Source organism: Pelophylax lessonae (genome assembly GCF_965119305.1).
Source record: "Pelophylax lessonae genome assembly, chromosome: 11".
Lineage (NCBI taxonomy): Eukaryota > Metazoa > Chordata > Amphibia > Anura > Ranidae > Pelophylax > Pelophylax lessonae.
Genome location: NC_138778.1, coordinates 207429015 through 207454693, shown reverse-complemented (window position 1 = coordinate 207454693; position 25679 = coordinate 207429015). Strand labels below are relative to the sequence as shown.

The window sequence follows — 25679 nt, the reverse complement described above, 5'->3', positions numbered from 1 at the left end:
TTCATCATGGGAACAGCCTGTCATTTTTTTTTTTTTTTTTTAAAGCTGTAATATTTAAAAAAAATTTATTTGGAGTTTAACCACTTTACGACCGCTCACATTGCTGCTACTGCGGCAATGTGGCTCGTTATCGTCCAGTGACATAGACCTACGCTGGACTCCTCCCCTTGTGGGTGGCACGTGCGCGCCGCCGGAGACTCGCTCCCGCTGTATTCAGTTACAGCGGGAGTCGGGCCAGGGGAGGAGCGGCGGTGATCACCGCTGCTCTTCCCCGATCGTCGGGGATCGAGTGTGGAGATCCGCCCACTTGTGTAAACAAAGCGGGTGGATCTCCTAAGTGACAGGCAGGGTCAGATAGCATAGCTGAAACTGCGATATGTCCTTGTGTCACACAGTCCCCTCCCTCTCCAATAAAATTAACCCCTTCCCTGCCAGTGTCATTTTTACAGTAACAGTGCATATTTATAGCACTGATTACTGCAGTAATGTCACTGGTACCCCCAAAAGTGTCAAAAATGTCAGTCAAGGGTCCAATCTGTCCGCCGCAATGTCGCAGTCCCGCAAAAAAAATCGCAGATCGCCGCCATTACTAGTTAAAAAAAAAAAACAATAAAAATGACATAAATTTCCCGTAGTTAGTAGCTGCGATAACTTTTGCGCAAACCAATCAAAATACGCTTATTGCGATTTTTTTTTTTTTTTTTTTTTTTATACCAAAAATATGTTGCAGAAAACAAATTGGCAAAAAAAGTTTAAAAATTTAGATTTTTTGAATTTTTTGGGGGGGAATTTCATATAAAAAAAAGTGAAAATTTTTATTTTTTCAAAATTGTCGCTCTTTTTTTGTTTATAGTGCAAAAAGTAAAAATCGCACAGGTGATCAAATGCCACCAAAAGAAAGCTCTGTGGGGAAAAAAGGACATAAAATTAATTTGGGTACAGCATCGCCCGACCGCGCAATTGTCCGTTAAAGTAACGCAGTGCCGAATCGCAAAATATGGCATGGTCAGGAAGGGGGTAAAATCTTCCGGTCTTAAAGCGGTTAAAAATACGCTCATTGAGAATTTTTTTGTCAAAAGACATGTAGCTAAATACATTTTGGCCTAAATATATGACAAAAATTGAATATATTGGATATTTTTTAACAGTCAAAGTAGAAAAATATTGTTATTTTTTCAAAATTGTCGCATTTTTTTATTAATATCGCAAAAAATGAAAATCGCACAGGTGATCAAATACCACCAAAAGAAAGCTCTGTTTGTGGGAAAAAAAGGACATAAATTTCGTTTGGGTACGGCATTGCACGACCGCGCAATTGTCAGTTAAAGTCGCACAGTGCCGAATCGCAAAAAGTGGCCCAGACGTAAGACAGCAAAATCCTCCGGTGGTAAAGTGGTTAAACCGGCCTAACAATTTTAAGAGGCATGCTTGCCATGCTGTTGCTTTTTTAAGGGCACGCTGTTTGATTTAGGTATAAAGTGAGGCTATGAATTAAATACATTAAATGCTCTTACCTTATGGGAATATTTTTGTCTTTTTAAAGGGTCTGGTAACAGGGTCTCTTTAGGCTTGGCTCTTGTGATGTAAAGGAAGATTTCAGTGCTCTGCGTCTGCGTGCCCAGTTATGTTCATTGGCATGATTTGCGGGAGCACACACCTGGTTGTTTGATATTTGCCTGTTAAATGTTTTCCTTTTAAACCAGGGGTCTTCAAACTATGGCTCTCCCAGTTGTTCATTAACTACAATTCCCATCATGCCTAGTCATGTCTGTAAATGTCAGTTTTTTACAATGCCTTATGGGATTTGTAGTTCCGCAACAGCTGGGAGGGCCTTAGTTTGAGCATCCCTGCTAACAGAAATAAACCTTTGTTTGATTTTTATTTAAAAAAAAAAAAAAAAAAAGCACTTGCTACATTGATGATTTGAATTGCATATCTATGTGGGGCTACACACTCGTCTGAGGGTCAGCAGGTGAGAAAGTTCTCTATGCTGGAGTGGCTGAGCTGCATAGGCAGTTTTGCCAGTCCCTACCTCCTATCAAAGTAAACCCATTGCTTTAGTAATCATTTTGTGGGGTGATACCCTTTTCATGTTTCTCTTTTGTATGTTTGCTGACAGAGTGAAGATGTATGGCTAGAAGCAGCCCGTCTCCAGCCAGGAGACACGGCAAAGGCTGTTGTGGCCCAGGCCATTTGTCACCTTCCACAGTCTGTCCGTATCTATATCCGAGCTGCTGAGCTAGAAACTGACCTTCGAGCCAAAAAGCGGGTGCTGCGGAAAGGTAACCATGGGTTCAAGTTTTTTATAAAGCTTTTTTTTTTGAGATCACAAAATTGCTTTTCTATTCAACCACTACCGTTTCCTGGAATCTGGCTTTTTATTCTGTGTTTAAAATGTAAAATCTGGCTCGTTGCTTTGGAGTGCCTCCTCTAATTGTAAAATTTGCTATTAAGTCAAAGAACAGGCAAGAGCTGTGTCAGTGGTATGTCTGTAGTGCTGCTGTCTGTGAGACCCTCCTATTCAACAATATAGCAGAGCAGAGATTATGGATATGTTCACAAGAATGAAAAGTATAACCTGGCTGTACGTGTTGATTTACAGATCAGTTTGTAAAATGTTTGTTTGTTAAACTGTGCATTTAGCTGTATACCTTTTTAAATTTAATATATTATAAAATTGTATTTAAAGTGATATATATTTATTTTAGATAACAGGTTATACTTTGCTGCTCTGTGTAATGGTTTTGCACAGAGCAGCCTTGATCCTTCTCTCGTGTCCCCTGCTGGCGCATCTGGCCCCTCCCTCCTGCTGAGTGCCCCCAGAGCAAGCAGCTTGCAATGGGAGCTCCTGAACCACTGCGTGTCCTGCCCCCTCTCTCTCCTCATTGGCTCACTGGCTGTGATTGACAGCAATGGAAGCCAAGGGCTCCTGCTGCTGTCTCAGTCAGTGAGGAGGGAGAGATCTAACAGACCTGAAGCTCCTGTGCACAGCGCTGGAAAGATCCGGCTCGCTTAAGTATTAGATGGGGGCTGCTGCACAGATGTTTTTTACTTTCATGCATTGAATGCATGAAAGTAAAAAACCTTGAGCCTTTAGAACCACTTAAGCCCCGGAAGATTTTACCCCCTTCCTGACCAGGGCCTATTTTGCGATTCGGCACTGCGTTGCTTTAACGGACAATTGCGCGTTCGTGCGATGCTGTACCTAAACGAAATTGACATCCTTTTTTTCCCACAAACAGAGCTTTCTCTTGGTGGTATTTGATCACCTGTGCGTTTTTTTTTTTTTGATCATGCGCTATAAACAAAAAAAGAAAGAGCGACAATTTTGCAAAAATAACAATATTTTTCACATTGAAACTCCCCCCAAAAAAATTTAAAAATCTAAAAAAATCTAAATTATTTAACATTTTCGGCCAATTTGTTTTATGCTCCATATGTTTGGTAAAAAAAAATTGCAAAAAGCGTATTTTGATTGGTTAGCGCAAAAGTTATTGCGTTTACTAAGGGAAAGATTTTTGTCCTTTTTTATTTTTTTATTTTTTTTTGCGGTACTGCGACATTGCGGCGGACAGATCGGACCCTTGACTGACATTTTTGACACTTTTGGGGGTACCAGTGACATTACTACAGTAATCAGTGCTATACATATGCACTGTTACTGTAAAAATGACACTGGGAGGGAAGGGGTTAACTTTATTGGAGAAGGAGGGGTTAAGTGTGTCCCTAGGGGCGTGTTTCAAACTGTGATTGGCTGTGGCTACTGGTGTAAGAACAGAGATCAACTGTCCTACATAGTAGAACCGTATGATCTCCATTCTTACACAGGGGAGAATGACAGGTGGCTTTGTTTACATTAGCCGCCTGCCTTTCTCCCGCTCTAATGGACGATCGCGAGTGCCCGGCGGACATAGGGTCCGCCGGCACACGCGCGGGGGGGGGGGGGGGGTCCGTGAGCGAGCAGGAGCGCGCCTCCGGCGGCGCTCGTTTGCTTCCTAGAGCCTCACAGGCTAGCGACGTAGTCCTACGTCGCTTTGCCTGTGAGGGGCTGACCGCTCGCGTAAATAGTCGCGCGCCGGTCGGAAAGTGGTTAAGCTGTAACTTGTGCTTCTCCCAAATATATAAAAGTAACCTTGTTTTCTCTGCACAGCTCTTGAGCATGTTCCAAACTCTGTCCGTCTGTGGAAGGCCGCTGTGGAACTGGAGGAGCCTGAGGACGCGAGGATCATGCTTAGCCGCGCTGTAGAATGCTGCCCCACTAGCGTAGAGGTGAGAGTCCATCAGGCATCTGTAAACAGCATTGTGAAAATTCCAGAATTAAACTATTACTTAGTATTCCCTTTAGGGAAGCCACTACAAGACTGATTCTGATTAATTGCTTGTAGAGTTTAAAATATTCCAGACAAGAGTTTCTATTAAGCCTTGTATTAATACTCTTAGGATTGTTAAAGATCAAAGGTGTGTGTGTGTGTTTTTTTTTTTTGTACATAGCGAGTAAACATCAGAATACCAAAAACCTTTTTAATGAATGCATCATGATTCGTATGGAACTGCATTGGTGAAACAAAAGGTTCACCTGCTGACTCTAATTGCAAAATATTAATATAGATTGCAATTTTTTTTCCCTTGTGGTTTAGCTGTGGTTGGCTCTGGCCAGGTTGGAGACCTATGAGAATGCCCGTAAGGTTTTGAATAAGGCTCGAGAGAACATCCCTACTGACAGACACATCTGGATCACAGCTGCCAAACTGGAGGAGGCCAATGGAAACACACAGATGGTGGAAAAGATCGTGGACAGAGCCATCACATCTCTGAGAGCCAACGGAGTAGAAATCAACCGAGAACAGTGGATACAGGTAGGTGTGAATTATGCAGGTGGAATATGTTAGTGGAGAGGGCTATAGGTTTGTAAATACACAGGTGAGCATAATGCCTCTCTTCCACGGAGCGGTACGGTACGCAATGTTTTGCGTTTCCATTGTCAAAAGTTGAGAATGGTACCCTAATTCCGAACCCTACCACTTTTTTGGGACCCTTTCGTTGGGGTACCAAGCACATTAGTACCGTACCAACAGGGTGGAGCTACACTGTTGAGCTGAGGTACTGTTGGTGGTGGATCTGCAAGCCTGATCAAGATGTACCGTTCCGAACCGTAAACTGTACCAAACCATACCGCTCAGTGGAAACGAGGCATAATTGGCCTGCAAAGAGTTTGGTGGGTGGAGTTCAGAATCTGCGATTCTCAGAATTCCAAGCTCATAGGTGGGTTTTCAAAGACATTAATTCACTATAGATAGTTGATTTGCTTGTATAAATTTCAATGCTAATTTTCCAAACTTTACTGTGAAAAAATATTTCTCGGAAAGTAATCATAGGTAATTGGGAAGATAAATGTTTTTCCATTCCTTTTTTTTTTTTTTTTTCCCCATATGTAGGATGCAGAGGAGTGTGACAAAGCAGGCAGTGTGGTAACATGCCAAGCCGTTATTAGGGCAGTCATTGGAATTGGCATAGAAGAGGAGGACCGGAAACACACGTGGATGGAGGATTCTGAAAGCGTGAGTCCCTCTTTTTGTGTTATTTTTAGTGGATTTTGTTTTAAATCGGTACAAGATTTCCAGGTTATTGCCCTGTATAAAACCGAATCTATATCTTTGGCTTGCAGTGTGTATCTCATGGTGCACTGGAGTGTGCCCGTGCTATCTATGCCCATGCCCTGCAAGCGTTCCCCATGAAGAAGAGTGTGTGGCTGCGGGCTGCCTACTTTGAAAAGAATCACGGAACAAGGTATGTGTGTGGTCTAGATCAGGGGTCTCCAAACTATGGCCCTCCAGTTGTTAAGGAACTACAATTCCCATCATGCCTAGTCACATTTGTGAATGTCAGAGCTTTGCAATGCCTCATGGGACGTGTCGTTTCTGAAACAACTAGAGAGCCTTAGTATGGAGATCCCTGGTCTAGATGAATAATTTATCAGATTGTATATTGTGAATTATTCCTACTTCTATTGTCCTCTCTAGCTAAAAATAATATTATTTTTTTTTTTTTTTTTAGATTTGATTAGAATGTGGTCCTTTTTTTAGAGCCTTTTAGAGCTTTTATTGCTCTGTTTCCCCACAGGGGAGAGTCATATATTATCTATTTGTCGTGGTGACCATTATCACCAGGACAGAAAGTAATAGGAAAATCCCAAATTTTTGCAGCTGTCACTAGAACAGGAGATGAGGGGAAATCTTCCAACGAGGCATCTGTGCTAGTGACCACTGTTTTGAGATTTCCTACCCTTTTCGTAATTGACTCAGAATTAAAAGCTCAACTGACATTTGAATTCTTCTTTCCAAATCTAAAACCTTGTTTTGCTGGCGTTAGGATTTTATCAGGTCATTCACTGCTTTCTTCTCAAAATTAAAGCCCAAATGAACCTTTTCGTTTAAATCCACTAAATAAATTCCAGGTTCAAAAAAAAAAGCTGTGCAGTGGCTTACAATTCATTTGTAAGCTGCAGCCTAAAAAGAAAAAAGCCTGTCCCATGCTAGCAGATGTAGAGTGGGATGCTTATTGTCTGTATGGAAGCAGTGCAAAGGTCTGACAAATCCCCTATTCAAAGTCAGACCTTATGCCTCGTACACACGTGCAGATCGTCGGCCGAACGATCGGCCGTCTTTTGTCCCCGGGCTGTCATGTCTGTTGAAAAGTGCAAAAGACTGCACAAGAATTTTGTCCGCCGACTGCAGAAGTGATGTCATGTGATGGTTAACTTTCCCTGTGTGTTTTCTTTTCTGAGCATGCCCAGTCTTGCAAATCTGCTGTCTGTCGGCCGAATTCTGTATTGACTGGCGAACAATCGGCCGCTCTGGTGTCGGCATACAAAAATGTTAATGCTTGCACGACAGATTCTGTTCGGCCAAAAGTGCGCTGTCGGAAGCATCATACTAACAAGCCTACAATCGGCCGATTGGCCGTCGGCCGAATCTTTTTGGCCGACAATCTGCACGTGTGTACGGGGCATTAAGCTCTGCAATCAGAAAAACTCATGCTCCCTGCTGATTGGAGAGCTCAGGCAAGGGGTCATATCAGACCTCTGCAGAGAAACCACTGCTTCCCCAGTGGTCTATGCTTTTTTGAGAAAAAAAAAAAAAAAATCTGTAAAACTTTCCACACCAATTGAAATTCTTGGAGTGTATTTAGCTTATTTAAACTAAAAGTTCAATAAAGCCTTAATAGCATATATTGTGCTGAACGGTGAGTTAAATTCGAAATAAAGGGCTCAATTATATTTACCCCTTTCACCCTCTGTTCATATAGGGAGTCCCTGGAGACCCTCCTGCAGAGAGCTGTCGCCCATTGTCCAAAGGCTGAGGTTCTGTGGCTGATGGGTGCCAAGTCTAAATGGCTGGCAGGTGATGTTCCAGCTGCTAGAAGTATTCTCGCTCTTGCCTTCCAGGTGAGTCCTCTCGTGGCCTGAGTTACCTTTTGTACTATGGCTGCAGCACTTAAAGCGGACACTGAAATGTAATGCTTTATTTTTTTTTTTTTTGCTTTCTGAAAAAAAATAAAATAAAAAAAATAAAAAAGGGGGTATTGCTCCTTTTTACTTGTAAGCTATGTTCAGGCTCCAAGTATGATATCAAAAATGTAATCAATTGCAAGTTACAAGTTTAGTGGCTGCATTATATATATATATATATATATATATATATATATATATATATATATATATATATATATATTTTTTTTTTTTTTTTTTTTTTTTTACACATGGCAATCCTGCCGATTACATATTTCCTGTCCTAGAATGACAACGATCAACCGTTGTACCGTCTGTGGAAGAGTAGAATTGTCACCCTAGGACAGGAGTACAAACGGCTTCTTCTCTCCTCATCTTCAAGAGGGAGGTGTTGTGTAGCGCTGAGGGAAAATGAGCAGGGTTGTTGACCCTTTCAGAGATAACACTGCAGAGAGCACAGGACACATGGCAGTACTGGATTTCTGTCAGATTTTTTTGCATTGATTGAAGAGGTGAAAAACACTTCCATTATTTATATAGAAAAAACCAAAAGGAAGTAAATCGGAGAACTTCATTGTTAGGGTTTCCATACATTTTCAGGGCTCATGCACATGGCCACCTGGGGCCATACAATGTAAAAATGTGGGTGTATTTCCAGGTCTCAGAGCCACAGATGCTACCTACAGCTGCCCATAGACATGAGTGGACAGATTTGTCTGCTTTCGGGGTTTTATATCTGTAAACATGCATGGGTTTACTTACTGTATGTTCCAGTGTATACCCCCATACAGCCAGGTACAATTATTCATATCAGTAGCACCTGCACACAGCACCTGTGGCTCCCAGATGGGGCAATATGCTTGAATGCTGCGTTGTACTCCCCCAGAGCACCATGTGCAGAAGTCATAAGTGGACGGTTGCCAGCTGAAAACTAAAATTTGTGTTTGCTCTGTAACCTAGGAAGTGAGAAGGGGTGGTGCCTGGTGGGTTAACAGAAGTTGGAAGACTTGGGATATTAAATGTGTGCTGCTGTTCATTCAAAGCCCAAATAGTAGCTGTAAATGCAACGATGGCTCAGGGAATATAGTAGTGCATACTCTGAAAAGTCTTGTCACCCTTTTAAAGGAGAAGTAGGGTCTTTTTTTTTTTTTAATCGCATCCTTCTCAACGCTGTAAGACTAAATAGCACAGTAAGGACAATGGTCACAAAAGTATGTGTAGTACCTTACAAAATATTTTGGCTTGTAAATATTTTCTAGGTGTTTTAATTGTACATTTGAATCTTTGGTTGGAGTTGCTCTTTAATACTTTTTCCTTTTTCAGGCCAACCCGAACAGCGAGGAGATTTGGCTGGCTGCTGTGAAATTGGAATCTGAAAATAATGAATATGAGAGAGCCCGAAGGCTGCTGGCAAAGGCTAGAAGCAGTGCTCCCACTGCCAGGGTACGCACCTTTTTATCATTTGGGAAGAGATACTTGCAGACCGGGCCTTTTCTGGCACTTTTTTTTTTTTTTTTACAAGCTTAAATCCATATTTTTTGCTAGAAAATTACTTGCAACCTCCAGACATTATATAATTTTTTTTATTTTTTTTTTTTTTTTAGCCGACACCCTAGGGGATAAAATGGCAATACACAATATATGCCCCAATTTTTCTGCATAATATGAAAGATATGTTACGCCGAGTAAATGGATAACTACATGTCATGCTCGTGGAATGTCGACAAACTGTGGTACTGAAAATGTCCATAGACGACATTTTAAACGCCTTTTACAGGCTACCTGTTTGGAGTTACAGGGGTGGAGCAATAGAACTATTGCTTTTCTCTTAATGACTGCGGCGATACCTCACATGTGTGGTGCGAACACCGTTTACATATGCGTGCACAACTTGCGTATGTGTTTGCTTCTGTGTGCGATCATGAAGGGATGGGTACGCTTTCAATTTTTTTTTTGATCACTTTTATTCCTATTACAAGGATTGTAAACATCCCTTGTATTAGAAATAAGGATGGCAGGTAAACATCCCTTGTATTAGAAATAAGGATGGCAGGTAAACATCCCTTGTATTAGAAATAAGGATGGCAGGTAAACATCCCTTGTATTAGAAATAAGGATGGCAGGTAAACATCCCTTGTATTAGAAATAAGGATGGCAGGTAAACATCCCTTGTATTAGAAATAAGGATGGCAGGTCCGCTCTCTGAAAAAAAAAAATTTCCTTCCACCCTGGACCAAAAGGGAAGTCTTGATGTCACTCTGGTCCTTCAAGGCCATAGAGCCGATCAAAGCTGATCAACTCTGTGACCAGCTGGCAGCACCGTGGATCGTTTCTTGGGTGAGCCGGTGGACAGCCCCCCCTCCGCCATTTCTGAAAGCTTTCCAGCGGCTCATGAGCCTCTCGGAATGCTTTCATGAGAGATCCAGCCGCCGGCTGTAAAAAAAAAAATACCAGGGTTATGACATGATATCTTCAGCCATAATCCATGTGTAAACCGCTTGCAAACTGCAATGTGTGTGTTTGTGTGTATGTATGTGTATGTATATGTATATATATATATATATATATATATATATATATATATATATATATATATATATATATATATATATATGTTTTGAAATGTGTGTTTGTATATATGTATACTGCATGAAATTAAAAAAAAAAAAAAAAAATTGGACAAAATGGTACCAATGCATTTGTGTACTTTGAGGTCAGATAATCACTGGGTGGTCACTATTCAAAGGTAACTGACACCGCTATTGATAAGTTGCAACTGTCTTTTGTACAGATGTGGCCTTCATACGTCTCACTCACTATGTAGTTAGTTTATTGTGTTTTTTTTTTTTTCTGGAATCCCACCACATATTGTTGTTCTCTTTCCTAATCCAGGTGTTCATGAAATCTGTCAAGCTGGAGTGGGTGCTGGGGAAAGTAGATGCCGCGCTGGAGCTGTGTGAAGAGGCATTGCGTCACTATGAGGATTTCCCCAAACTCTGGATGATGATGGGGCAGATCGAGGAGCAAAGGGACCAGGTGGAAAAAGCGAGAGAATCTTACAATCAGGGGGTGAGCGCTGACAGTTGCTTCTCTTCTCAGTTTGGTGCTTTAACCCTTTCGCTGCTAGCACCGTTTTTGCGTTTTCTGAACACTTGTAAAAAATCATTTTAGACTGGAAGATTGATTAAAACCCCCAAACATCATATCTTTTTTGAAAGCAGGCACACTGTAGACTAAAATGGTGGTAGTTCCACTTTTTCTTACAAGAGGCGATAACACGTATTGGTGCCAGACACCTGATTATTAAAGCTTTCATGAATGCACCAGTATACTGTATGGATTCCAGCATTAGGCTGGGTTCACGTTGGTGTGATCCCAGATATCACATGTCTTTCACACCACATGCCTGTGCACATCACATGCGATGTATGTGCAGTGTAAATTCAGTCATGGCTGAAATCGCATCGCATTCGAACCAAAATGGTGCAGGATCCTTTTTTTTTTTTTTTTTTTTTTTTTTTTTTTTTGTCCACACTGGAATTCGAACCGATTTCAGTTAGCACTGCGCTCTGCGAACCGATTTGGGGGTTTCAAATTTATATTGACACACACAGCGGTTCGCAGAAAGCAATGTGAACTGCGAGTCAGGTGCGGTGCAGGAATCCGCATAGGAATTTCTGTGGTTTCCACATCGCACCAGTGTGAACCCTGCCTAACCCAAATTGTAACACTTCTTTTTAACATGACACAAATAAAATAACCTTTCTCTAGCTCTCCCTAGCACTCCCACTTTATATAACATTTAAAATTTTTATCTTTTTACATGGGGAAAGAACTATAATTTTTGTTACTACTACTACGCCTACTTTCACCTTATTTAGCTTTTTCTTGTTTTTTTTTTTCGAAACCTGACACTTTTTAACCGGATAGTTGCTAGCAGTCAGCTGACTGAATGTGCCTTCTCAGAAAATGGGAGACTGTCATATTTCAGGTGACCACGGCCCCTTTTACCCGGCAAAGGCATTTCCCATATTTTTTTATTATAGGCCTCCTTTAGCTTTGTTTGCAAAGTCATATTGTAACTGAACGTTTTTAAAAATTTGCCTTTCCTCTTCAATCTGCAGCTCTGTCATTTTCTGTAATATGCAATATGGCAACCTGGAGGCGTTCTTTTCACAGTTGCCGTTTTTAGTGAGATACTCTCAAAGGGTATTCGTCTAAAGCCGGGGTCTTCAAACTACGGCCCTCCAGTTCAGGAACCTACAATTCCCATCATGCCTAGTCATGTCTGTGAATGTCAGAGTTTTACAATGCCTCATGGGATGTGTAGTTCCGCAGCAGCTGGAGGGCCGTAGTTTGAGGATCCCTGGTCTAAAGGGATGCAGACCCTGCAACTTTCTTCATTAGAGCTCTGCAGATGCAGCAGCAGATTGATAATTATTAAATCGCTTTCATGCAGATTCATTCTGCACATGGACGCAAACAAAACTTTTCTTCATCCTAAATGCATAGAAAGTAGGTTACATGGTTTTCAATTGCATAGTTCACACCAGTGCTTTCAGTTCCAGTGCATTCTGGTTCCAGGAAAAAAGTAGAAAATGCTGCAAATGAACCCGGTAAAACGCATAAAAAGTGCACAAGAACGCACCTACACGCATTAAAATGCACTGAACCCCAGTACAGTTGAAAAAAAGAAAAACATCTGGAACGCCCCGGGAAACACATCAAAAACGCGTTTGCAGAAATGCATCTGGAACGGATCTGGAGAACGTTTTTGTTGTGTAAACTAAAGCCCCGTACACACGTACCGATCGTCGGCCGAACAATTGGCCGTCTTTTGTCCAGGGCTGTCGTGTCTGTTGAAAAGTGCAAAAGACTGCACACGAATTTTGTCGGCCAACAGTCGACTGCAGAAGTGATGTCATGTAATGGTTAACTTTCCGTGTGTTTTTTCTTTTCTGAGCATGTCCAGTCTTGCAAATCTGCTGTCTGTCGGCCGAAATCTGTACTGACTGGCGAACAATCGGCCGTTCTGGTGTTGGCCAACAAAAATTTTAATGCTTGCACGACAGATTCTGTTCGGCCGAAAGTGCGCTGTCGGCTGTCGGAAGCATCATACTAACAAGCCTACAATCGGCCGATCGGTCGTCGGCCGAATCTTTTCGGCCGACAATCTGCACGTGTGTACGGGCCTTTACCCTTACAATAGGTAGGAATCTGCAGCAAAGTTTGTTAAAGGATAAGTTCCCCTTTTGTACAAAAAATAATTGCACATCTTTTTTGCAGGAAAAAAATGCCATGCCACTGCACACTGTGTATCTGCTTGCCCAAACATCCTGTACAAGGAAGCCGATTCTCGCTGACAGGAAGACTCAATGAACTACCACAGTGCTGTGGTAGTAAATTGAGAACTACAAGCCGATAGCCACTAAGGCTGTGGAGACTTGTAGTTCATAGATACACAGAACTCTTCTGTATGAATGACACGACCATGTGGGCGGAGCTGCTTTCAAAAACTGACAGCTAGTATGGGGAACTTCTCCCCTGTACTGCTATCACTGGGAGGAGGGGCAACAAGTGGCTGCATCACTGGGAACATATTACATGTTCCACCCTAAAATCAGGTGTAACATTCCCAAAGGTGAACTTATCCTTTTTAAAGGGCCAATTCACACTTAGGCTAAAATGCATGTACATTTCCATCCATTTTAGTTGCATTTTAACATGCGCTAATGTCCGTGGACATACTTTTTGCCTTTTTAGTGCAACGCAACATTATGGTGTGAATAGGAAACAAAGTTTTTTTTTTTTTTTTTTTTGATCTGCAATTTACAGCTGTGCTAAAAGGCACTGGTGTGAATCGGCCCAAAATCCCTGCAATGTACATAAATCACCCAGAGCGGAGTTTTTTTTTTTCTCTCAACAAAGTAGTTAGCACTAGGTGTGACACACAGCTGGTGAAAAAAAACCTTGAATGTTTAAAAAAAAGAAAAAAAAGGTTAGCTAAATGCTGGTCATACAAATTATATTTAAACTCTGCAACTTAATAGTCGGTGCTATTAAAGAATAGTATTTTCCGAAAAAGTAAAAAGCATTTAGTGATTATCTGCAAGAAGTAATTTTTTCTCTCGCTCCATATTTTCATTTTTTTTTTCTGAGATCAGTGTCAGATTCTCTTTTATGATCTTATGCTCTTTAAATAAACTGCTCAAATCAACAATATATCCAATCATTGCTTCTTTGTTCTAGCTGAAGAAGTGCCCACACTCCTCCCCGCTGTGGCTTTTGCTTTCTAGACTGGAGGAGAAGGTGGGGCAACTGACCAGGGCTCGGGCTATTCTGGAAAAAAGTCGTCTGAAAAACCCGAAGACCCCTGAATTATGGTGAGATTTACTGCCTTTATCTGCATTTTTAACCACTTGACCTCTGGAAGGTTTTACCCCCTTTCACAATCAGAGCATTTTGTTGCTATCAGAGCAATTGCTACTTTAACTGGCAATTGCGTGGTCATGTAACCAAATCTATTTAAATACATTTTCTCATACGTCCTCCGACAGTCGCCGCCGCCTCTAAGTCATCACTATTGGGTATTGACTTCCTCTCCGCAGGAGTAGCTAGGTATAAGACTTAGTCAAAAAGAACAAAGGCATTTGCATATACACACCCATGGGGGCTGTCCCACTAGGTCAATAGCCCCCTGCAGTGACCACTCCCAACTCAGTTTCTTTCTGCCTAGCGTCAGGAGTAGTTAGGCTTCCCTGTGCTGGGGCTACAGTCTCAGCCTATCTGATCTTTTTCTTTGATTTTCTTTTGAAAATGTCAGTTTTTTTCTTACTTTACTAGCTGTTTATTTTGTCAGCTTAGTTTTAGTCGACTCTTCGGATGAAGATGGATTCATGCGGTGCTGGTATTCGGTCTGACCGCCCTGGTTCTACAGGGCAGAGGGTCAGATGGACCCCTAGCCCGCCATCGAGCGTTCAGCCATGTGTTCATCCTGGCATTATGAACGACCCATCCCTGTTCGCAGCAGGGATGCAGCCGTGAGGTGGCTACCTCACAGGACACATCTGCGATGCTGCAGTGTCAAGTCCCTGGCTAACGGCATTCCCTGTCAGATGAGGACAGCGGCTTTCCATTCTGAGAGGCTCCCCACGCCATCTGGTTCAGGTATGTACTATAGTGTGGGGCCTCTGTCTGGGGTGGCAGTCTGTGTTGCTGTGTGTCCCCCATGTCTGTGCCTGTGTGACTCCCTGATGCAGTCCCTGCAGGGATTGCTTGAACATGAGCTGCGGTGCTGTGTGTTTTTGGGGGTCCCCTTCCCTGTGTCACTTCGGTGTTTGTGGGGGTGCAGACTGTGTATGTGGCGACCGCAGCGGGGTAAAACCGCGCGGTCCGCCATTTTAGATATGGGCAAGCATGCTGGCTTCACTATGGGCAATACTACATGCTGTTTTGGCGCCATCAGACGCCATTTTGCGGTCCCAGAACGATCGTTCCGACCGCATGTTCGGCGGCCATTTTGCCGGAGCCTTCCATTCAGTCCTATGGGGCAGCCATTTTCCCTGAGTCATGCAGCCTTCCTCTGACAGCAATTCCTTTTCCTCTGAAGCAGGGACATCGGTGGTAACACTCTGCGGGGCTCTGCAGGCTATCTCTCTCATTACCTTCTGTATTGTCATTTCTGGCTCAGTTTTCTTCTCCTGTTTGGGGGTCTTTTGTCACTGTATCTGTAGCGGTGGGCTGCGCACTCCGCAGCGGTCTTAAAGGGACAGTACCAAATTTATTGCACTGTTCTTTCTTCTTGGGCAATGGATTCTCAAGACAGAAAATTCCCCCCAGCTCTCCTGTGGCCCCTCTGAGACCTGATTTGGCCGCTGTAGTGGCGACCTTGGTGTCCAATATGGAGATGCTGATGGCTGAATGTGCTGCGAGGAAGAGGCCCAGATTGTCTCTCTTCTGATTCAGATGGTGATATGGCTGCTGCGGCGAGTGTGCCCTTTTCAGGGTCTCGCTCATCCTTAGACCCGCTGGGGTCTGAGGGGGAGGCGGAGGGGGTTGATACTTCCTCCCCGGGGTCGCCCGAAGAGCGTGCGACCATGGATGAATTGATTGTTTCTGTTGAGGAAACACTACATTTGGAGGATGAGCCCAGTCCTCCGGGCATTGTGTCCTCATTTGGGACGCACAGGACCCGCAAGTCGGCGCAGGTTTTTCCCTGCCCAGCTGAGTTTCATTACACTGTTAATGAAATGTGGCGCACTTTAAAACGTCCATTCTTGGTCCCTAGTCGGTTCAAGTTGCTCTATCCCTTTGCGCCGGCTACGGAATCCCGATGGTGTGTGCCTCCACAGGTGGATCACACTGTGGCCGTGCTAAACAAGGCTACCTTGGTTCCTTCTGAGGATACCCCGGTTTTCCGGGATCCCACGGACCGGCGGTTGGAGTCTCTGGCCCGCCATTCCTATACAGTGGCGGGCTCGTTACTCAGACCCATTTTCGCGTCTGTTTTGGTGGCTCAGGCGGTGGCTGATTGGACTAAGGTGCTTAGGAGCAACCTCGTGTCTGACGCTGTTCCACCTGCCCGCCTGGATATGGTGGATCAAATTCACCAAGGAATCATGTATTTGTGTGATGCGGCCTTAAATGAGGTTGCACGCCTGTCTAGTGTCTCGGTGCTTAACCGGCGACTGATCAGGCTGAAGAGCTGGTCGGCTGACCAGTCCTCACGGAAAACGGTTGCTGATTTTCCCTATGCTGGTTCTCGCCTTTTTGGCGAGCCGTTGGACACCCTGGTGAAAGGTGTCACAGGGGGCAAGAGCACCATGCTGCCCCAGAACCCGAAAAACAAGCACTTTCGTGGCAAGCGGGTTTCTGTGCCCTGAGCCACTCAGGGGTCCTTTTGTGCCTTTCGGAACCAATCCAAGGGTAAACCCTTCAAGAACCAGGGGAGTCAGAAGAAGCCCTGGGCGGGCAAGCAGAAGTCAGGCGATGCTGCCTCGGCGGGTCACTCCGCCTCTGCCTGAAGGGGCGCCCTCACCCGTTTCAGGGGTGGGGGGACGTTTGCGCGGTTTCCTCCAACCTTGGCTGCTCCGGATTTCGGACAGGTGGGTTCAGGAAATCATTCGGTCAGGTTACAAGATCGAATTCCTTTCCCGGCCGGAGGACAGATTTTTTTTTCCCTCAAATCATTTGCCTCCATGGCGTCTGCAGGACCTGCATCAAGCGGTGCAGGACCTCCTTGCCCAGGGGGTGATTGTCCCGGTGCCTCATCACCGGGGGATTTTATTCAAATCTGTTCACTGTGCCCAGGAAGGAGGGCAAAGTACGTCCTATTCTGGACCTAAAAGCGCTGAACTGCTTTGTGCACGTTCGCAAGTTCCATATGGAGTCTCTCCGTTCGGTGGTGGCCTCCCTGAGTCCGGGGGAATTCCTGGCCTCGATAGATCTAAAAGATGCGTACCTGCACATCCCCATTTTCGAGGGTCATCAACGGTACCTTCGGTTTGCTATCGCAGAGGACCACTATCAGTTTGTGGCGTTACCTTTCGGTCTCGCTTCGGCTCCAAGGGTATTTACCAAAGTACTGGCGCCGGTTCTGGGCCTGTTGAGGGCACAGGGCATTGCGGTCTTGGGGTACCTGGACGATCTACTTCTGAGATCGAGTGTCAGTCAGGACCTGCTGCGCGATCTGTCCACGGTGCAGACGCTACAGGAGTTCGGATGGACCATCAATGTTCAGAAATCGGCGTTGTCTCCATCGGTTCGTCTTCCCTATCTGGGAATGATTCTGGACTCTGCTCAGGCAAAGGTGTTCTTGCCGGAGGACAAGCTCCGGACCTTGCAGGACGAGATCAGGTCCCTCAGTGACAATCCGTCCTCGTCACTCAGGGCCTGTATGCGGGGCCTGGGCTTGATGGTTTCGGCCTTCGAGGCGATACCCTTTGCTCAGTTTCACATGCGGGCTCTCCAAGCGGAGATCCTGGCTAGGTGGGACAGACTTCCTCAGTCCCTGGATCTGAGCGTCTCATTGAGGAGTCAGACCAGATTGGCTCTTCTGTTGTGGCTCCAGTCCCCGACGGTGTCGGAAGGCAAATCCTTCCGGCCGTTGTTGTGGACGGTGATTACCACGGATGCCAGCCTGTCGGGCTGGGGTGGAGTCCTGGGCAACATGTCTGCCCAGGGCACCTGGTCGGAGGGGGAGTCCTCCCTCCCGATGTGCTGGAATTGCGAGTGATAAAAACTGTCTCTTCCAGTGGTCGGACTGTCTTCGGGGTTGTCCTGTTCGGGTACAGACGGGCAATGCTACCGCGGTGGCTTACATCAACCACCAAGGGGGCACCAGGAGTGCTCGGGCGGTTCTGGAGGTGACCGACATTCTGTCTTGGGCCCTAGACTCATGTCACGGCACTTTCAGCAGTTCACATTCCGGGTGTGGAGAATTGGCAGGCCGACTATCTGAGTGGCCAGACCCTGGACCAGGGGGAATGGTCCCTAAACCCAGAGGTCTTCCAAATGCTGTGTGCGAAGTGGGGATCCCCGGATGTGGATCTGTTCGCATCTCGGCTAAACCAAAAGGTGGAAAGGTTCGTGGCAAGAACGCGTGATCCTCTGGCAGACTCCTCGGATGCGCTGGCCACGATAAAGGGCCAGGTATCTGCACTGGCTATCCTTTTCCAACGCCCTGTGGCGTCTCATTCCTTGATTCGCACCTTTATTCAAGGTGTGCGACATTTGGCTCCTCCCAGGAAGGAGCCTTTACCTCCATGGGACTTGAACTTGGTTCTGTCCGTGTTACAGCGTGCTCCCTTTGAAAACATCCGGGAGATATCTTTGCCTCTGCTGTCTAAGAAGGTTGCATTTTTAGTGGCGATCACTTCGGCTCGCAGAGTGTCGGAGCTGGCGGCGTTGTCTTGCCGCTCTCCTTAACTTGATAATTCACAAGGATAAGGTGGTCTTGTGACCACCCCCGTCTTTTCTTCCTAAGGTGATCTCTGAATTCCACTTAATGAGGACATTGTCCTGCCTTTGCTTTGTACGAAGCCTAAGCATCCTAAGGAGGTTGCTCTGCATTCCTTGGATGTTGTCAGGGCGATCAGGGTTTACCTGTCGTCTACGGAGTCCTTTCGGAAGACTGATTCCCTCTTTGTCCTTCCTGAGGGATCTCGGAAGGGCATGGCTGTGTCTGCAGCGACTATTGCCAAATGGATCAGACAGACCATTGAGCAGGCTTATGCTTTGAAGGAACGGGTTCCACCCGTCTCTGTTAAGGCGCACTCTACCAGATCTTTGAGTGCGTCCTGGGCCTATTGGCATAGGGCCTCGGTGGCCCAGGTGTGCAAGGCTGCGACTTCGTCGTCGGTGCACACTTTTTCCAAATTCTACAAGGTAGATGTTCTGGCATCAGCTGATGCCTCCTTTGGCCGCAAGGTTCTCAGTGCGGCAGTGCCATGAAGGACCCTTGTTTGTTATGGGTCCCTGGCTGTTTTTTTTTTTTCTTTCCTGGGCTGTTGCTCCTGTTGAGCATTGTTTTCTGTTGCCCAGAAGGTTCTCTTACTGTGCATGTAAGGTTCCTTTCTCTGATGTGGGTACTGCGTTGCCTTTTCTATGGTTGCGTCTCCCACCCCTCATGTCTATACTGCTTTGGCACATCCCAATAGTGATGACTTGGAGGCGGCGGCGACTGTCGGAGGACGTAAGAGAAAACGGAATTTTTATAAAATCTTACCTGTAAAATTCCTTTCTCCGAGTCCTCCGACAGTCGCTGCCCCCGCCCCTCTTTTGGGGTTGTTGTCTTAATTCCTGCTGCTATGCTACCAAACTGAGTTGGGAGTGGTCACTGCAGGGGGGTATTGACCTAGTGGGACAGCCCCCAGGGGTGTGTGTATGCAAATGCCTTTGTTCTTTTTGACTAAGTCTTATGCCTAGCTACTCCTGCGGAGCGAAAGTCAATACCCAATAGTGATGACTTGGAGGCGGCGACGACTGTCGGAGGACTCAGAGAAAGGAATTTTACAGGTAAGATTTTACAAAAATTCAGTTTTTTTCACACAAATAGTTTTCTTTTGGTGGTATATAATCACTGCTGGGTTTTTTTTTTTTTTTTTTGCTATAAAAATGGTAAAATACCAAAAAATTTGAAAAAAAAACCCATGGTTTTCTTAATTTGTTATACAATTTTGCAAACCAATCTTTCTTCATAAATTTAGGCCAAACATTTTTTAGTGTTCTTGTGCTAAGCGACGTACCAGCATGTTGCTTAGCCTGCAGCTTCCACCCGCCCACAGTAAATATTCTGCGGGCGGCAAGTGGTTTACCAGTCATATCCTCTTGTGGTGATTTAACTCTCATTTGGGCTTATTAACTAAGGTATGTTCTCACCGGGACTGAAAGTGAGGGAAAATCCAAAATATTCAGTTCTTACTAGAGCAAGAAGAGAGGAGTAATCTTCCAGTGGGGACGCCTGTTCTGATGGCAACTAAAAGGGCATTTCTCACTTTGCAGAAAGATATACTGTTTGAATGGAAAATGTGGAACATGACCAATCAGATGGCGCTCTACTGCTGTCTGATCTGTGAAAGCTTAAATGTTAGTAGTATAAAATGTTTTTTAAACTGCTAATTTAACTGTCTGAAAGCTGTGTTTGTTGGGTTTACGCCTTCCCTGTATGACAGTCATTAGACTAAGGCCAGGAACACACGGGTCGAATATTGTCTGGTTCAACAGAAACCGACCAACTTTCAGTCTGTGTGTACAGCAGCCTTTCCAATAGAAGCCGGTCTATTGATCTATTTTATAAAAGGGACATGCAGGAAAACTAGCATCCATTGTGCCAATGGCTGCAAATACTAATCTGTGTGCTCTGGTTGGGGGGGGGCGGGCGGTCCAGGGGGTCCCCCTGTCAGAACACAAAGGCAAAGTGGGGGAGAGGGCCGCACGAACATTGCTTGTGTTAGTACGGCGATCTCCCAGTTTTTCATTCAGCCCACTGGTATGAACAAAAAAAAAAAGTGTGTAATGTCTTTGGGGGGGATATTTAAAAAGCGATAATTGAAGCTAATCCGTTAGCAGGAACATTGATGACTGTAGGTATGAGTGAGGTGCCAGAAAAGCACTTTGTGTACTGCATGCCAAGTAATCACTCATTTCTCTACAGGTTGGAGTCAGTACGTCTAGAGTTCAGAGCTGGGCTAAAGAATATTGCAAATACCCTGATGGCAAAGGCTCTGCAGGAGTGTCCTAATTCAGGTGAGACCTAGTGGATATCCTGCAGTGGGATGTATTGATGAAATGATATCCGAGAGATGGGAAATAATCATTTTTGGATGTGTGAAATCTCTAATGATGTGATGTCGTAAATTTCTTTACCGTTTTTCTAGGAATCCTCTGGGCAGAAGCCATATTCCTGGAAGCCAGGCCACAGAGAAAAACAAAGAGCGTTGATGCCCTCAAGAAGTGTGAACATGACTCCCATGTGCTATTGGCGGTAGCCAAGTGAGTGCCTGACCTAAATCTTATATTCCTAAATAATCTGATCTATAAGGACTTGGGTAGCAAGGTGTTTTTTTTTGTTTTGTTTTTTTTAATTTTAGCTGCTTTATTAGTTACATGCACATGTTCTTTGAATGAAATATTACTGGTACCTGTTGAGTCAGACCTATAGCTTTGCTATTGGCAATTCTTTTGCTGGTGGTGTGCAGAGAGCCAATGCTTCCATACAAAGAACATGCTGTTATGTGGCTGCTTTTTAGGGCCCGTAAATAACACAATCCAGATATTTAGTCCAGCTCTCCTTAAAGCGGAGTTCCACCTTCCCCTCCACCCCCTCCAAAAATTAAGTCAGTAGCTACACATACTGTAGCTGCTGACTTTTAATATTAGGACACTTACCTGTCCTGGAGTCCAGCGATGTCAGCCGCAGCCGATGTTTCCATCAGGTGCTGCCGCCGCCATTGCTGGTGATGGAACCCAGCAGTGAAGCCTTTTGGCTTCACGGGCGAGTCCCTACTGCGCGAAGCTCACTGCACATTCCTATTGGCTCGGCAGGGGGGGGGGGGGAGGAGGGGGCCAAACTTCCGAGGGACGGCGCCGCGGCGCCATATCCCGGAAGTAGGGAAGAGTACCTGCAAAAGAGCGGAAGTTCCACTTTTGGAACTTCGCTTTAAGTAACTAGACATTACCTTACCATCCCCGTAATTTGAAACCAAAAACATAATCTGCACCAAATAAAAAAAAATGTAAACAAATTTACACTGACTTGCCATAATATTAGCAATAAATTATTGTCTGCAAATAATTTATTGTATATAAATGTTTATGATAAAAGGGTATTTTTATGACAGGCAGATTGTTTTGCCTCTTTCGCTGTAGTTTTGACAGTAGAATAGTCCAAGCAAACCATTTGCGTTACAAATACATGTGGTCACCGTTGGCTTCAGCTGCATACAGCATTCACTGATGTGTTTTCCGGCAGCAGTCGGAGGCTGCATGCTTCATGTGGCAGTTGCATGTATCAGTAAAGGAAATAGTTTGTTTAGGCTGGCTTGATGGCAAAGATGGAGTTGTGCTTTAAGCCCAGATGGATAAAACACGATAGATGGGCGGGTGTCTTAGGACTTTGATGTACAACGTTCACTATAGTTTTTGAACGATGTGAAGTTATTGGAGTGATGCGGTCACAGCGTGTATGCAAAGGGAGAACAGGCTTCATTGGCCAGCACCCACAAACCCACATTGAAGGACATTAGCGGGGACTTTGAAACAGTGAGATTTTGGAGTGAATAAACAGTTGTGGTATTTGTTACATTGTAAGCTCTAATTAAAAAATACAAATAAAAAATTCACACATACACAGACATGTTAAGTTATAGCATAATCCACCGTGATCTGGGGTGCCGTGACGCACCAAGCTTGCCTTACCAGCACGCATTGATGCACATGCATCTTCAACAAACTTTTTTGCTTATTTTTCCCACCATCAGGCTATTCTGGAGCGAGCGCAAGATCTCCAAAGCGCGGGATTGGTTTCATCGCACAGTGAAGATTGACTCTGACCTCGGCGACGCCTGGGCAACATTCTATAAGTTTGAGCTGCAGCACGGTACAGAGGTGAGGAGTTAAAGGCCAATTCCCTTTTTCCAGTTTTTAAAGTACTATATTAAAGTCTTTGTTTTTTTGTTTAAAAATAAACATGTCATACCTGCTCTGTGTAATGGTTTTGCACAGAGCAGCCCCAATCGTCCTCTTCTCGGGTCAAACGCTGGAACTCCTGGCTCCTCCCTCCTACCGGTTGCCCCCACAGCAAGCAGCTTGCTGTGGGGGCACCCAAGCAGGCGGGCTCCTGAGCCACAGCTCTGTGTCTATTCACACACAGAGCCGCGGCTCGGCCCCTCTCTCCTGCTGAGTGCCCCCACAGCAAATAGCTTGCTATGGGGGGCACCCGAGCTGAGCCGCTTCTGTGTATCCATTCAGACATGGAGCTGTGGCTCGGCCCCGCCCCCTCTCTTTCCTCATTGGCTCACTGACTGATATGAGCGGGAGCTGTTGGCACCCACTGCTGCCCCCACCAGTGAGGGGGAGTCTCTGGACAACTGAGGCTCTCGTGTGCAACATTGCTGGAACGAGATGGGGCTGCTGTGCACAGAAGGCTTTTTATTTTAATCCATAGAATGCATTAGGGTAAAAAACCTTATGCCTTTAGAACCCCTTTAAAAACTATTGGCATTCTTGTATCGGTTTAAAACTCATTAAGTGTTTAACTCTTCTATATGCATATGCAAGTGACGGGCCTCACAGACACGGAGATGAAACCGATCCTTCCTGCATAAGTTGTAACGGTTTGTCTTCAGTGTTCTCTTCTGTACTCTTCTGTATTCATTCAAAGTCCAGCTTGTCTTTGCTTCAGAAAGCAGGGGGTGGAGAGCACTTATCTCTTGGTGTCAGGAAAACTTGACAGAAGTGATTCATGCTGAGAGCAGAGGAAGGAAGCGGCAGACAGAAATGACACTTGGTGCCCTGGATTGAGACGAGTACACACTATAGAGTAAGGGTACTGATATAAAATTTCACGGGGGTCTGGTCAGTAAAATTTTCTTTCAGCAGAGGTCCAAGTGTCATATTGGTGCTATGACTCAGATCCTTCACATCACAATTGTTTTCTATTGCCCTTGCAGAGACGTGTGTTTCTACCCCCTCACATCACAGACCCCCCCCACCCTTATTACAGACCGTCCATTCACAGAGCCCCCTCCATCACAGACACCCCCCCACCCTCTCAATCCCAGATGGCAGGCAGGCGGTCGAGTGTCGGGGAGAATACACTCGGGCAACTATTTGGCGAGGCTGCGGTCCGGATAGGACTGTTACTGGGTCTGAATTCAGGCTGCGGTCTGCCATTTGGTGATGCCTTCTATAGATGGACGTGCTTTGCTCATATTTCATGTCTGAGGTTTACAACCACTTAAAAGGAATTCATATATTGAATAATTTAATGTATTTCATACAAAGTATGAGATATACATTCTACCTCCCCATCCTCTATTATACTTATGCTTTTATTAATATACTCTGTTTTTAATGGAATTTTTTACTTACAGGAGCAGCAGGAGGAAATCCGTAAACGCTGTGAAAATGCAGAGCCGCGTCACGGTGAACTTTGGTGCGCGGAGTCGAAGGACATCAAGAACTGGCAGAACAAAATAGGGGAAATTCTCATCCTGGTGGCTACCAAAATAAAGAATGCATTCTGAGGCGGCTACCTAATTTGACATGCGCCATTGAGTCACGTTGTCCCTTAAACTCCCCACCCCTGTGTATTTTATTTTTTATATATATAGCTTGGGGCAGGATGCCCTTATTCATTTTAAGGACTGTTTTAAGGCATTGCGATCGGGGGCAGATAATCCTAGTGGTTGGAGTCTCAGAGCCCAGGTAGTCGTTGGATTTTCTGTGAAAATTCTGAAACGTGGGATCAGCTTATTATGCCTACTAAAAAGATGGACAATAAAATTGTAAATGGCTGTTCAGTTGTCATTCAGCTTAGTGACCACTAGATGGAGACAAAGTTCAGTTTACTCACTTTTAATAGATCGTTTGGCAGATGATTTACACACAAAGCTATGTTAGCTCGCTTGACAACATTTTTGTGTCTGGAATCGTATTTTGGGAAGAGACACCCTTCCAAATGTTATGTTTTTGGTATTTTGCTGTAAAGTTTTTCTCCATAAAATTTTGTGTCTACCAAACAGTGTATGTGATTGCAAAGGATGCTTAGTTATGAGAAACTCGGAGGCTTAATGACCACGTTTTCTTCCTGTCATGATAATCCAAGTTGAGAAACTGAATATTTTTTAACTTTTTTTTTTTTTTGTTACGCAAGTCTATTTAAATCAAAATGTTTTTTTTTTTTTTTTTTGTTAAAATGGTGATTTGTTAAACAAAAAAAACTCCAGCTTATTATTGCTGTCCTTTTTGTAGGAATTCTCCCTCTACTGGTCCAACTGGAGGTGGGGGGAAACTTTCTAATGCAGATACCGGTTTAGTGACAACTAAAGTCCCCTACAGCACACATAGCAGAAAAAAGACAGTTTCTTACTCTGCAGAAGCAGTGTGTCCTGGCGGCTCTGGAGGTTGCTGGCATTCTAAGGTGGGCAGAACGGTTCGTTCCAGCCCTCTCCGCCGTACACATTCCTAGGGTGGAAAACTGGCAGGAGGATTACCTCAGTCGGCAGACATTGGACCAATGGGAGTGGTCCCTTCATCTGGAGGGGTTTCATCAGTTGTGTCTCTGGTGGGGCATCCTGAGGTGGATCTGTTGGCGTTTCTGCTCAACAGAAAGGTGTAGAGGTTTGTGGCTTGATTACGGGATCCTCTGGTGGACGTGACAGATGCGCTGGTGGCCCCGTGGGGGTCAGTATTGTTTGATTTATGCCTTCCCTCCTCTCAAGCTTCTACCAAGACTTCTACACAGGATCAAGGCAGAAGGGATTCCAGTCATCTTAGTGGCTCTGGACTAGCTTCGCCAGGCTTGGTACGCCGATCTGGTGCGGCTGGTCACCGACGTTCCTCGAAAGCTTCCTCTCGGCGAGGATCTGCTGTCCCAAGGACCAATCTTCCATCCTTCTTTACAGTCGCTGGCTTTGACAGCTTGGCTGTTGAACGCCAGGTGCTGAATGAT

At 44.8% G+C, this 25679-nt stretch overlaps 1 protein-coding gene across 1 annotated transcript in view; it reads left to right on the top strand.

The window, feature by feature from the left end:
• Positions 1–24736, top strand: part of PRPF6 (pre-mRNA processing factor 6) — a 49293-nt gene extending 24557 nt beyond the window's left edge. Inside the window, exons 9-21 of the mRNA XM_082271527.1 lie at positions 2120–2282; positions 4151–4269; positions 4638–4856; positions 5436–5558; positions 5666–5787; positions 7306–7444; positions 8831–8950; positions 10400–10576; positions 13757–13890; positions 20661–20752; positions 20884–20998; positions 22486–22612; positions 24100–24736. Of these exons, the coding sequence (XP_082127653.1) occupies positions 2120–2282; positions 4151–4269; positions 4638–4856; positions 5436–5558; positions 5666–5787; positions 7306–7444; positions 8831–8950; positions 10400–10576; positions 13757–13890; positions 20661–20752; positions 20884–20998; positions 22486–22612; positions 24100–24252 (1803 nt within the window). The 3' untranslated portion in view covers positions 24253–24736. The remainder of the gene's footprint in view (positions 1–2119; positions 2283–4150; positions 4270–4637; positions 4857–5435; positions 5559–5665; positions 5788–7305; positions 7445–8830; positions 8951–10399; positions 10577–13756; positions 13891–20660; positions 20753–20883; positions 20999–22485; positions 22613–24099) is intronic.
• The last annotated feature ends 943 nt before the right edge of the window (positions 24737–25679 follow it).